The sequence below is a fragment of the Lutra lutra genome, chromosome 9, assembly GCF_902655055.1.
Source record: "Lutra lutra chromosome 9, mLutLut1.2, whole genome shotgun sequence".
Classification (NCBI taxonomy): domain Eukaryota; kingdom Metazoa; phylum Chordata; class Mammalia; order Carnivora; family Mustelidae; genus Lutra; species Lutra lutra.
This window is the reverse complement of record NC_062286.1, coordinates 115,655,749-115,669,370: the sequence shown is the minus strand read 5'-3', so window position 1 is coordinate 115,669,370 and position 13,622 is coordinate 115,655,749. Positions and strand designations below refer to the sequence as shown.

Below are 13,622 nucleotides of genomic sequence, written 5' to 3'. Positions count from 1 at the left end.
AGAGTTTTGAATGACACACTGAACTAGATGGACTTCATAGATACATACAGAACATTCCACCCTAAAACAACAGAATACTCATTCTTCTCAAGTGCACATAGAACTTTCTCCAGGACAGACCAGATTCTGGGTCAAAAATTAGGTTTCAACCAATACCAAGAGACTGAGATTATTCCCTGCAATTTCCCAGACCACAGTGCTTTGAAACTGGAATTCAATCACAACAGAAAATTTGGAAGAAATTCTTTTTATGTTTCAGAGAGAGTGGACAGGCCCAGAAGAAATGATGCTTCCTGCCTGCCTGGGGCCTCTGCTTTCTGCACTGGGCCCCTCTCCCCATCTTGAGGCCTTCATGGTGATTCTCCACTTGGGAGCCCCAGGCCAAGAAGGATCTGCAGTTGGGGGCTATGTCCCATCTCCTGAGCTCTGGACACCTGGGGGTGGTTGGCTTGTGGCCTCATTCTGCACCAGCTTCCACTAAGAGCTACTGAGCTGGAGAAAGAAATGGGTTCATCAGGACCTAAGAAATTTTGGGGTCAAATGAGGTCGGCTCCAGAAATGACTCCCTATTCCAACCCTTTATTGATGGAATAGTAAACTTAGCCCAAATGCACAGTGCAGTGTGTACTTCAGAAGTTGTATTTGCTTAGGGTATATGGTTGCTTCAGTTGGTGAAGCGAGCAACTCTTGATCATGGGGTTGTGAGTTTGGGTCCCATGTTTGGTGTAGAGATTACTTAAAAAAGAAATAAAATCTTTTTAAAAAAGAAGTTGTGTGTGCTTTCTTCCAACAATAAGCATCATTCTTCCTCTTTCCGGAGAGGAAGTGGGTTTTATGCCCCAGAGATCATTCTCCCAGGCATTTATCTGACAAAAATGAAGACCATAGCTTTACACAGTCTCTGTATAAATGTTTAGAGCAGCTCTTTTCATAATGGAAATAAATTGGAATCATGCAAAATGCCCAGTGATAAGTGAATGGTTGAACGAATTGTGGTGCATTCCTATCAGGAAATACTATATAGCAATAAAAAGGAATAACTTATATACATGTGCACAACTTGTGAGATTCCAAAGGCATTATGTGGAGTGAAAAAAATCACTCTCAAAATTTCCATACTGTGGGACTCCACTTCCATAACATTCTCAAAGTTATAGAGAACAGATCAGCATGGCCCAGAGGTTTGGGTCTTGGGCTGGCTGTCACTAAGAGAGGCTAGCACAAGGATAAGCTCTACAGCCATGGAATTGCTCTGTATCTTGAATATGGTGGTGGTTACCCAAAATACACATGAGCAGATCAACACACACAAAAGCTGGGAATGTTACACGGTTGAGACACTGGATGTAATAAGCACTGGGTGTCATATGTTACTGATGAATCACTAAGTTCTACCCCTGAAACTAACACTACACTATATGTAAACTAACTTTAATTTAAATTAAATCTTGAAGGAAAAAAAGGATTGAGTATAAAACACAATGTCATTGCCATTATAATGGCATTATAAAAGCAATGTATAATGATAAATGACTATGACATTATCTAAAATTAAAATGTTAAGGGGGTGGGGTAGAAATATGTATGTGTGGTGTGGTTTCCATAGTAACAGAGCATTGCATCTCCATCATCCAATGGGAAGTCAGTAAATAATGCCTACGGTTGAGATGTCAAGAAGAGACAATACATGCTCGCTCTATGAGATTTGGGTATAGAATCTAGAGAAAAATTATCAATTAAAGGAGTGGAAAATAGTTGCCTCTGGGAGGTAGAAAATAGCGGGAGGTTGGGAGACTCCAGTTTTCATATGTAGAAAGTATGGAACTATTTGCCTGTTGAAGCGTGTGTATGTGTAACTTTAATGAAGGTAAAAACTAACCTAGGTCAGATGATTGATGTGGTAAGAGTTACACAGAAGGGATTAGTCTGAGTGTGATAAGCTTAATGGATAGAAGATCAATGTTCAAAACTCAATTACCTTCTTTAACCCACTGAGCCACCCAGGCGCCCCTAAATTACATTCTTATACAGCAGTCCCAAACACATAATAATAATTTTTAAAGATTCCATACACTAGAAAGTATTAAAGATAGCTCTAAGTAGGGATGCATAAAACCATCATGAGACTAAAAAGCCCTGTAAACTGATGAACTGAAAGTCATCAAAGAAAACCTCAAATACCTCATGTCTGTGAGTGGCAAAACTCAGTATCAGAAAGATGTCAATTTGCCCACATGGATATACAAAGTGAAAGCAATCAAATCATAATTGTAAGAGGGTTTTTTAATTAATTTATTTTTTTTTAATAAACATATAATGTATTTTTATCCCCAGGGGTACAGGTCTGTGAATCGCCAGGTTTACACACTTCACAGCACTCACCATAGCACATACCCTCCCCAATGTCCATAACCCCACCCCCCATCCCAACCCCCTTCCCCCCAGCAACCCTCAGTTTATTTTGTGAGATTATCTATGAAGCATCTGCTAACTGAAGACCGAAAAGATTTAGTTTTGTTGTTTTTTTCTCCCCAGAGTTTCTTCTAGAAGTTTTATCATTTCAGATTTTATATTTAGGTATGATCCATCTGATCATATGAATTCGTTCTTAGTATTTTTGTGTGTTGTTCAGTCATATTGATATTAGGTAATATTTTAGCAAAGAGACTATGCTGAGTGAAATAAGTCAATCAGAGAAAGACAACTATCATATGATCTCCCTGATATGAGGAAGTGGAGATGCAACATGGGGGGGTTAAGGAGGTAGGAGAAGAATAAATGAAACAAGATGGGATTGGGAGGGAGACAAACCATATGTAAGAGGGTTTTTAATGAAAGTTGACAAAGTGATTCTAAAATGCATCTGGGCCAAGGAGAGCCATAGCCGCTCTGAGCAACAAGACGAGGTGGGAAGTTTTGCCCAAAAGAGGGACTGAAATGTATTATAAAGCTGTTCTAACTGGGACAGAGCAGTCTTTTTTTTTTTTTTTAATACATTTTGCATCAGCAAAACTCTCATTGATGCTCATAGATGTTCTTCGGTAGAGCTCTGATGAAATCTTTTTTATGCACATAGAAAATGTGATTGTCCGTCTTCTTGCTGCTTTGTTGTTAGAGTTCTCTAAATATTCTCTCAGCCATTGCAAACTTCTTCTTAGAGGGCCAGACAGTAAATGCCTTATGGCTGCCGGCCTTCAGGTCCAAGCTGCAATCACTTCTCTCTGACACTTCAACCTGAAAGAAGCCACTGATTATAAATGTGATTAGTACAAATAGGCAGTTGTCCCAGATCCAAGTCCTTCATTAGATTTCACGTGACAATTATTTTCTCCCAGTCGGTAACCTTCCTTTTCTTTTTATTAACAGAATTTTTTGAAGAACAAATGTTTTAAAGCTTCATGAAGTCAAATGGATCAATGTTTTCCTTTATAGACTGTTTTTTCCCCCGTCTTATCTATGAAGTGTCTGCTAACCCAAGACCAAAAAGATTTAGTTTTGTTGTTTTTTTTCCCCCAACGGTTTCTTCTAGAAGCTTTATCATTTCAGATATTTAGGTATGATCCATCTGATCATACTAATTTGTTCTTAGTATTCTTGTGTGTTGTTCAGTAATATTGATATTAGGTAATATTATTTTAGGAAGGAGATTGTGCTGAGTGAAATAAGTCAAACAGAGAAGGTCAATTATCATATGGTTTCACTTATTTGTGGAACGTAAGGAATAGCATGGAGGACATTAAGAGAAGGAAGGGAAAAATGAAGGGGGCAGAGAATCAGAGGGAGAGAGGACTATGGACTCCAGGAAGCAAACTGAGGGTTATAGAAGAGTGGAGGGTGGTGGGATGAGTGAGCCCAGTGATGGGTATTAAGGAGGGCACATATCACATGGAGCACTGGGTGCAAACAATGAATCATGGAACACTATATCAGAAACTAATGATGTATTGTAAGGTGACTAACATAACACAATAAAAAAAGAAAATATTGAATTTTGTGTATAAAGAAATAGTTAAGAGTCTTCTTTTTTAACATAGGAGTATCTAATTGTTTCATGGCCATTTGTTGAAAAGATCATCCTTTCCACATTGAATTGTTTTGGAACCTTTGTCAAAAATCACTTGGCCAGGGGCACCTGGGTGGCTCAGTGGATTAAAGCCTCTGCCTTCGGCTCAGGTCATGATCCCAGGGTCCTGGGATGGAGCCCCGCATCAGGCTCTCTGCTCAACAGGGAGCCTGCTTCCTCCTCTCTCTCTGCCTGCCTTTCTGCCTACTTGCGCTGTCAAATAAATGAATAAAATCATGGGGAGTTAGGAGAAGGGAGTTGGGGGAAATTGGAAGGGGAGGTGAACAATGAGAGACTATGGACTATGAAAAACAATCTGAAGGGTTTGAAGAGGTGGGGGGGTGGGAGTTTGGGGAACCAGGTGGTGGGTATTAGAGAGGGCACGGATTGCATGGAGCACTGGGTGTGGTACAAAAACAATGAATACTGTTATGCTGAAAATAAATTTTAAAAAATGATTAAAAAATTTTAAAAAATGAAAGTTAAAATTAAAAAAAAATCACTTGGCCAAATATGTATTATGTATGGGTCTTTTTCTTTTTCCACGCAAAAGAATATTTTATTTTTAGAATATTTTTAAAGTTTTTATTATTAAAGTTGTCTTACAGTGCTGTATTAGTTTTAATGTGTAGTTAGCACAACACAGTAATTTGAAAGTTATATGCATTAGGCAATGTTCACCACAGTAAGTGTAATCACCCTCTGTTACCACACAACATTATTCCATAACTGTTGACTGTATTCCCCCGTGCTGTACTCTCATCCCCATGACATACAGGGTGAGGATGTTTTTTTAAAATAATTTATTATTATTATTATTTATTTATTTATTTATTTATTATTATTTATTATTATTATTATTTATATTATATATTATATATATTATTTATTTATTATTTATTATTATTATTATTTATATATAATTTATTATTATTATTTTTTTATTATGTTAGTCACCATACAGTACATCATTAGTTTTTGATGTAGTGTTCCATGATTCATTGTTTGCATATAACACCTAGTGTTCCATGCAATCCATGCCCTCTTTAATACCTATCACCGGGCTCACCTATCCCCCCACCCACCTCTCCTCAGTTTGATGCCCAGAGTCCATAGTCTCTCATTGTTCATCTCCCACTCTGATTCTCCACCCCCTTCATTTCCCCCTTCCTTCTCCTAATGTCCTCCATGCTGTTCCTTATGTCCCACAAATAAGTGAAAGCATATGATAATTGTCTTTCTCTGTTTGACTTATTTCACTTAGCATAAGCTCCTCCAGTTTCATGTTTCCATGTTGATGCAAAAGTTGGGTATTCATCCTTTCTGATGGCTGAGTAATATTCCATTGTATATATGGACCACAACTTCTTTACCCATTCATCTGCTGAAAGGTATCTTGGCTCCTTCCACAGTTTGCCAAAATTCTCAACAAGATCCTAGCTAATAAGATCCAACAGTACATTAAAAGGATTATCCATCACCACCAGGTGGGATTTATCCCTGGGAGGCAAGGGTGGTTCAACATTTGCATATCAATCAATGTGACAGAACACATAAGTAAGAGAAGAGACAAGTCCTTGTAGTCCTCTCACATAGTCCTCTCAATCGATGCAGGAAAAAGCATTTGACGAAATACAGCATCCTTTCCTGATTAAAACCTTCAGAATATAGGGATAGAGGAACATTCTTCAGTTTCATGAAAACCATCTATGAAAAGCCCACAGTGTATATGATTCTTAATGGGGAAAAGCTGAGCGCCTTTACCTTAAGATCAGGAACATGACAAGATGCCCACTCTCACTACTATTGTTCAACATAATACTGGAAGTCCTAGCAACAGCAATCACTCCATGGTCAAATAATGTTCCACAAAGCAAGAAAAAATATCCAATGGAAAAAAGACAGTCTCTTCAATAAATGGTGCTGGGAAAATTGCACAACCATACACAGAAGAATGAAACTCGGCCATTCTCTTACACCATAAATAAAGATAAACTCTAAATGGATGAAAGACCACAGTGTGAGACAGGAATCCATCAAAATCCTACAGGAGAACATAGGCAGTAACCTCTTCAACATCAGCCACAGCAACTTCTTTCAAGACACATCTCCAAAGGCAAGGGAAACAAGAGCAAAAATAAACTTTTAGGACTTCATCAAGATAAAAAGTTTCTGCACAGCAAAGGAAACAGTCAACAATAAAAGAGACAACCCACGGAATGGGAAAAAATATTTGTAAATGACACTACAGATAAAGGGCTGGTATCCAAGTTCTATAAGGAACTTCTCAAACTCAACCTCAAAAGAACAAATAATCAAGTCAAAAAATGGGCAGAAGACATAAACAGACACTTCTCCAAAGAAGACATACAAATGGCTAACAGACACATGAAAAAAGGTTCATCATCATTAGCCATCAGGGAGGTTCATATCAAAACCACATTGAGATACTGCCTTACATCAGTTAGAATGGCAAAAACTGACAAGACAAGAAACAACAAATGCTGGAGTGGTTGTGGAGAAAGGGGAACCCTCTTACACTGTTGGTGGGAATCCAAATTGGAACAACCATTTGGAAAACAGTATGGAGCTTTCTCAAAAAAGTTGAAAATAGAGCTACCCTATGACCCAACAATAGCACTACTGGGTATTTACCCCAAAGATACAGATAGAGTGAAAAGAAGGGCCATATGCACCCCAATGTTCTAGGCAGGGAAGTTTTAACGGAGATAGAGAAGTAGTTCAATGGCAATAAGACCTCCAGAAAGAATCACACATTCATGAGTGGTCTGCTCTATGGCAAAGGCAGCTGTCTGAGCAGTAAGTTCTGGACAATTTATCCCAATGAGAGAAAAAAAAAAAAAACCACAAGCACAGAGCTCAGAAGAATAAAGCTAGATCAAAGGTACAAACAGAAAGAGCAAAACTTCATCAAAAAGTAAAAGCTTTTTTTGTATTACAAAAGCTTCCAAAGGATACTAAAACTGTTGCTGCATGGACCACAGCGGAGGAGCTGGAGGGACACTCCCATGTGAGCCCATGGACATACAGAGAGAAATGTTTGTTGCAAAGTTATATTATCCAAAGAGCAGATAGAGCTTTCATACCATCCTGAGAAGAATTTCTAAGTTGTAGCATATTCTTATAACAGAGAGCTAAAGTCATGGAAAACTGACAAAATGGAGCTATGTACAGAAACATGAAAAATCCCACAAACTGTGTTGAGCATAAAAGTATGAAAGTTCCAGAATACTGTATACATATAACAGCATTTACATAAAATTTGAAACATGCAAAGTAACATTGCATATTGTATAAGGACTTATAGTATGTTATAAAATTATAAAATCAAATTTGAGAATAATAAACAAATTCAGAACAGTGTTTTTAAAAGAAACAGAGGATCATAACGGCAAAATGTTAATATTTTGCAAAATTTGAGCACATACTATGTGGCAGGCCCTCTCAAGATGAGATTGATGGTGCAAATCAGAAAAATTACCCCTACTCACTGCAGCCCAGCCCCTCTGTCTGAGTTCTGAACTCTCCCACACCCACAATCATTTTTGCCACTCGTTAAAGCCTTCCAGTCCTTTTTCAGCTCCATTAGTAAAGTTTAGCATTACTTTTCTTATTTATTCCAAAAATAGCTCCTATGAAATTTGACATATGAAATAGTATATGGGGGCACTCTCTGGAGTTTGGAGCTGAAAGCTTTGACCTTCGTCCCACCTTCACACCTTGGACCCCCACCCAGGATTCCAAGGGACTTTAATGAAAAACCTTCAAACCCCAGGCCACTGCAGGATGTATGAGAGCTGGAAGCTTCTGAGATCTCACTCAGACATTTAGAGAAAACAGCAGTGTTCTCAACCTTTTCTTGAGGCTGTGTGAAATAATGGGCTCACCTTGGACCACTGTGGCCAGCCCACGACCATGACATGACCTCACTCTCTATGTACTAACGTCTACTTCCGACTCACCTGTTACAGGTTCTGCCGCATGCAGATGTACGTGACTATGAAACTCATCACCAGCAGCACCTTGAAGCCCAGAAGGAAAGCCACAAAGATAAGGACAGGCATCTGTGGACCTAAGTACCAATGGGCAGAAGGAGACAGCAAATGGTGCTCTGTGAGTTTAAAGACCTCACTCCACTTACTAGACAAAGGTGACCCAGTAGCTTTGAGCAGTAGATGTGAGCTTACCTAAGCTTTCCATGGGCTTGTATGTGCCATGGGCTGCTCTGGACAGTATGAGGTTGGCCTGGATGGGAGGTTGTGCCTCATGCTGCACCTTACAGGTGAGGACCCGCTCAGACTCCTGCCCTGACACATTCACTAAATGCGAGCTTTCCAAGGTGTAGGTCCCATCGCTATTCTGCTTGGGTGTAAGTTGCTCGGCTCCCTTGAAGGTATGACAGTTCTCTGTCCAGGTGAGATACACGCTCTGTGGATAGAATCTCTGCACGTGGCAGGTAATAGCCACCAAGTCCAAGGAGAAAGAAGCCTGGGAAGCTGTCACTGTAGGGGGAACTAACACAGTCCAGAGAAAGCAGACAATTACTATAGGGCTCACTGTGGGAGCCCAGGAGCTCATTGAAGATGGGTCACTTGCCCAGGGCCTTCCCCAGAGGAGGACTCAGGACCCGGTAACAGGTGCATGCCTGAGTAAATGCAGGACTGAGAGTGCATTGAGTGAATGCATGTTTGATGCATGGATCCATGCACAGGAATGCGTGGATGAAAGAATGATGGGATTGAGGAAAGTCATCCAAATCATCTCTCTGGTTTTTTTTTTCCACTTTCACCACAAAAGATGCAAAGATAAACATTAAATTCTATTTAAGAACCTACAAGTCAGCTGCCTCATTCTATGGCTTGATAATAATAAGATTTGAAGATGCACAGATTCTATATGGTTATGAGTCCAAGCCACTAAGATTTTACACAGGAAGGAACTAGGGCGTGGAGAAGTTCAGGAACTTGCCCAGGGTCACAAGGGGCAAAGCTGGGATTACAACAGATATAGCATATTTTACCATCATTTTCTCAACTTTAAGACTGTATGTGTTTGTGATCCTGGCTTCTGAAATTATGATCTAAAAACTTCTATAATTCTTCTCATCTGATTTCCAGCTGTGCAGTAGAGTGTATTCATAATGAGGAAAATATAGAAAGTGTTAGATACTATAAAATGTTTTGTATTTCCATAGAATTCATATGAACACACAGCATGGTACTGTCTAACCCTAAACCAAGGGCAGGAAGGTCCAGATTGAGGTCTTGCACTAACATCACAGTCAAATGCAAGAGCCTGTTGAGTCACTTTCCCTCTGTTTCCAAAATTCTTAAATTATGCAATTGTCCAAGGTCAAATCAATGTGTCGCTGGCCTAGTTAAGACATTTCCTGCATTGGTCTTGGGGAGAGAAACTCCTTCCGTTGAGCCATAGAAGGAACAAAGGGCATCTGATCAACCCACCCAGCCTGATAAAATTCTGTCAGTGCTGCTTAATGGGTGGGTAGACATGGCAGGCCAACACAGAAGGTCTTTATCTGTACTCACCATTTCCCCTTCAGCACATAGGCAGGGATTACACCCAAGCAAAGGGTTGGGGGACTCTGAGGAGGGAATATTCAGGCCTCAGAACTGGGGTGATGTCCAGGAAGGATAAGCCAGGATAAGGTACCCCCAGGCCAGGGTTATGGGCCATGAAAGATGCTCAAAGGAGGGAGAGGTTCAGATGTCCCTTCTAGCTGCCAAGGAGTTCTCCTGGCTGTGTGGTGTCCAGGCATTGCTGGGAGGACAGAGACCCAGGCACAGTGAGTGATCACTGCTCCCACACACGGAATGGCAGCACATATGATGCCTCCTTGAATCCTCACAAAAGCAAATGAGCTAAACACAGAAGGCTACTTGGTATCAGAAAACAGGGGTGCATGGGTGGCTCAGTGGGTTAAGGCCTCTGCATTCATCTCAGGTCATGATCCCAGGGTCCTGGGATTGAGCCCCGCATCGCATCGCATCGGGCTCTCTGCTCAGTGGGGAGCCTGCTTCCTCCTCTCTCTCTGCCTGCCTCTCTGCCTACTTGTGATCTCTGTCTGTTAAATAAATAAAATCTTAAAAAAAAAAAAGAAAGCAACAAAAAGCCATTTAGAAGAAATGCATACAAAAACAGGCCCCAATTTCATAGACACTGTCAAGGAAGAATGGGTTGCAGTTTCATCCTGAAAAACATTTCAGTGATAAAACTAATTTTTTTAATTTATATTTTAATTAAATGTAATAAATAACCACAACTATGCACCAACTCTTAGAAGGAATGAGTGTTGGGAGTATAAGAAGGTAGATAATAATTTTTCCCAAAACCTTACACGACAGTACCAACAAATCGGTATGGTACCTACAGATTCCACATTCGCGGCACCATCATTAAAAGGTAATGGAAAAAATTATTTGAAAGCTTTTGAATATTCTATCAATTTTCACCAGGACCTCTTTAAATCCAAGTGTCCTCTTTTGAGGACACTTGTCCTCCAATGATGTCCACGGAATCATGAGCATCGTGAATCTTTTTCTTCTTTTTCTACCTTGAAGCACTCAAAGGCTTCGCCTGTGATCCCAGCAGTTCCCCTGTATCACTGGCATCAACTTCTTGCAACACAACTTTGGCAAGATATCTGATTTCACTTTGCAATGGATGCAGATTCTTCCTCACAGTGTGGTGTCTCGCTGGCCACACTTCAATCAAGGCAATGCTGTTCAAGAGCAGAGGGTTTCTGAGCTCCACTCCCCCTCCCCCGCACTGCCCGATCTCAGAGCAGCTGAGCTGGGACGTGCCTCTCCCTCCTGCAACTCCCGCAACACTTCCCAGTGCCTTGGGATTTCTCCATAACCACCAAATGCCACCCAGACCGTGCGGGCACATTCCCGGCTCCCTTCCCCACCCAGGGGTAGTCTACCTAGTTCTGAGGACGAGCATTCTGAGGAGAAGTCTACCTAGTTCCTGAGGGGGTCCCAGCGGTGCCGAGCCTCAGTTGTCCACCAGGGCACCTGTTCAATAACTCACCCTTTCTTGGGTGTCCTGCTTTCCCTGTCCAACGTTCCCCATTCCTTATCCCAACCTCCGTGCCTCTGTGGATCATTTCCCAAACACATGCACCCAGTCCTGGTTTGAGGTTCTGCTTTCAGGGGAACCCAGACAGAGACACCCACAGGGGCATTTCCGTGATGGGAAACCCAGCAGAGATGCAGGGATATTAAGCAGGGAGGGGTTTGATTGGGGTTAATTTTATAAGTAATTAATTCATTTGTGAATATTTGTATTTTCTATGATTTTTGCTTTTCTATATGTTTGTCCCAACTCTGAGAAATTATATAATAAATGCCCCTGAATGATCGTTTTCCTGCTTTATACTCAAAGACACTGAAGCAGGTGATCCCACAATGGTAAAAAACAGTTAGAAGCCTGAATTCATGCAAAAGCTCTCTCACTCACCAGCTTTACAACCTGGGGCAGACTACCTCTTCGAATCTGAGTTTCCTTGTGTAAATCACCAGTGGGACAAACATTATAGGTCAGTGGCACACATTAAATAAATCAGCTCACACACATGTGCTTTACTGACTGTGTGCTAAGCTCATTTGAGGTGTTAATACCAGTATTTTTATTCATGTGACATGATGCCTTCATTGCCATGATAATAGAAAAAAATATTGAGGAAACTATTTTATAGACTTTAAGGTCCTATACATATTTAAGGAATTAATTTTCCTGCTGTGCAACCTTGGACCACTCACTTGCCTTCTCTGGGCTTTAGAGTTGTCATAAACAATGGGATGATTGCTATAATTCCTTCTAGGCATGATACATATGACCTCACTGAATTTACACACCTTTCAAGCATTCGTCCAGGCCAGGAAAATCAAGCACAACAAAAATATCAGATTAAAAAAAAAAAGACTTTGACATGCTCTTCATATAAAACAATAAATAAAAACACAAAATTCCCAGAAGATACTGTTCCCCATTTTACAGGTGAGGAAACTGAGTCCAGAGAGGTGATGTGGATAGGACAAACAAGAATGAGTAGCTACAGAGCAACTGCTACCCGATTGGTTAGCATGAGCAAGGCCTGCGTTATGTACTTGGCAATTCTTAGTTTGCTGAATTCTTGCCACAACCAAGTGAGAGCTGTACCATTTTCAGAGGAGGCAACTGAGGCAGAGACACACACGGCCCAGCTCTGGGCTGACCCACCTGAACAGGGAAAATGTCCTTACCAAGGAGGTACTGGTCCAGGCTGATGTTTTTCTGGAACACCAGCATGGACTTGTGATTGATGTGGCACTGGACCACGGAGAGCACGTCGTCAGCCAGCAGCGGGACAAGCACTCTGCTGGTCACGTTGTATGTGTCTCCGCTGGCGTGGACGTGGGTCTGCTGCTTGGGGAGCTCTCGGTTCTTCTTCAACCAGGTCACAGTCACGTGACGTCAGGGGAAGCCGGAGGACATGTAGGTCAGCTGGATGCTCGTGCCCGGCTCTGATCGCTGGAGGGGGCCTTGCAAGGAGGAAGTGTGGATGCTCCGGCCTGCAGGGAGAGAGCCCTCCCGTGATAGGCAGGGAGGTGCTCAGATGCCGGCGGCTCCCTGAGCAGCCCCATGGCTTCCTCCCCCATAAGGTGTAAAGGTTACTTCTGATGGGAGTTGGATTCTGAAGCAGACATCAGTGGCCAGGCAATGACAGCATAGTCACTGCTGACTCCCGGCAAACACCCACATCGCCAGACTCTGCTGTCCAGCTCTGACTCACCAGGTTATCACTGCAACCCTAGGAGGTGGGGAGGCTTACTATCTCCATTTCACAGATGAAGACCCCAAGGCCCAGACCGGGCTAGGTAGTCAGTCAGTGGCAGAGCCACGGTTCTTAGTCAGACAGTCTGGCCCCAGGGTCTGTATCTGCAGTCTTGGCTCAGGTCTGTCCTCCATACCCAAAAAGGGAACATCCTCCCACACTCAAAGCCCAGGTCATATAAAAAAGCAGGTGGCCCAGAGACGAGGTTAGGAACACGGGCTTTGGGGTCACCCTCAACTGGAGTTTGCATTCCCGGCCCCTTCCCTGGCTGAGCCCAAGCAACCTAGCTCTCAATGACCCAGCTTCCCCATCTGCAAACTGCGGATGATTCTTAATTCTGAGTTAATAAATGAAGTAAAGAAACTAGAGTAGAATATAGAGATCCCATAATGATCCCTCCATAAATGATCTACCATCATCCTATACTCACAATAACCATCTGAGAAATTGTTGTTAATCGTATTTCTGATGTTAGAGAAAGAAACAGCTCAGAGAGGGTTAGTAATGTTCCCACAGGCCTCACAGCAAACAGAACCCACGTTCTAAACCAAGGGTTATGACTTCAGGTCAAGGGCTCTTTCTGTTAAATCACGGCTGCCTCTACTTTTCTACAGTTGGTCCCATAATGATCAGTGAACTTTAGTTCATTTCTTCCTGCAGCCCAGCTTTGGACTGTGTACCCTGGGGACTGCAAACAGTCAT

The 13,622-nt window shown here is 41.7% G+C and overlaps 1 protein-coding gene across 1 annotated transcript; it reads right to left on the bottom strand.

The window, feature by feature from the left end:
* Nucleotides 1–307: 307 nt before the first annotated feature.
* On the bottom strand, nucleotides 308–12,543 carry LOC125109562 (signal-regulatory protein beta-1-like). Its single transcript, XM_047746607.1, has 4 exons — nucleotides 12,349–12,543; nucleotides 8,272–8,598; nucleotides 8,047–8,156; nucleotides 308–492 (listed from the first exon to the last, which is right to left on the bottom strand). The coding sequence occupies exons 1-3, from the start codon at nucleotides 12,392–12,394 to the stop codon at nucleotides 8,050–8,052; spliced, it is 480 nt and encodes a 159-aa protein (XP_047602563.1). The 5' UTR covers nucleotides 12,395–12,543; the 3' UTR covers nucleotides 308–492; nucleotides 8,047–8,049.
* Nucleotides 12,544–13,622: the final 1,079 nt, after the last annotated feature.

Coding starts and splice junctions, on each gene's coding strand:
- LOC125109562 (XM_047746607.1), bottom strand. CDS start 12,394: ATGCTGGTGTTCCAGAAAAACATCAGCCTGGACCAGTACCTCCTTG. Junction 8,599..12,348: donor CCTGGACCAGTACCTCCTTG/GTAAGGACATTT, acceptor GGACTGTGTTAG/TTCCCCCTACAGTGACAGCT. Junction 8,157..8,271: donor CAAGCCCATGGAAAGCTTAG/GTAAGCTCACAT, acceptor ATTGGTACTTAG/GTCCACAGATGCCTGTCCTT.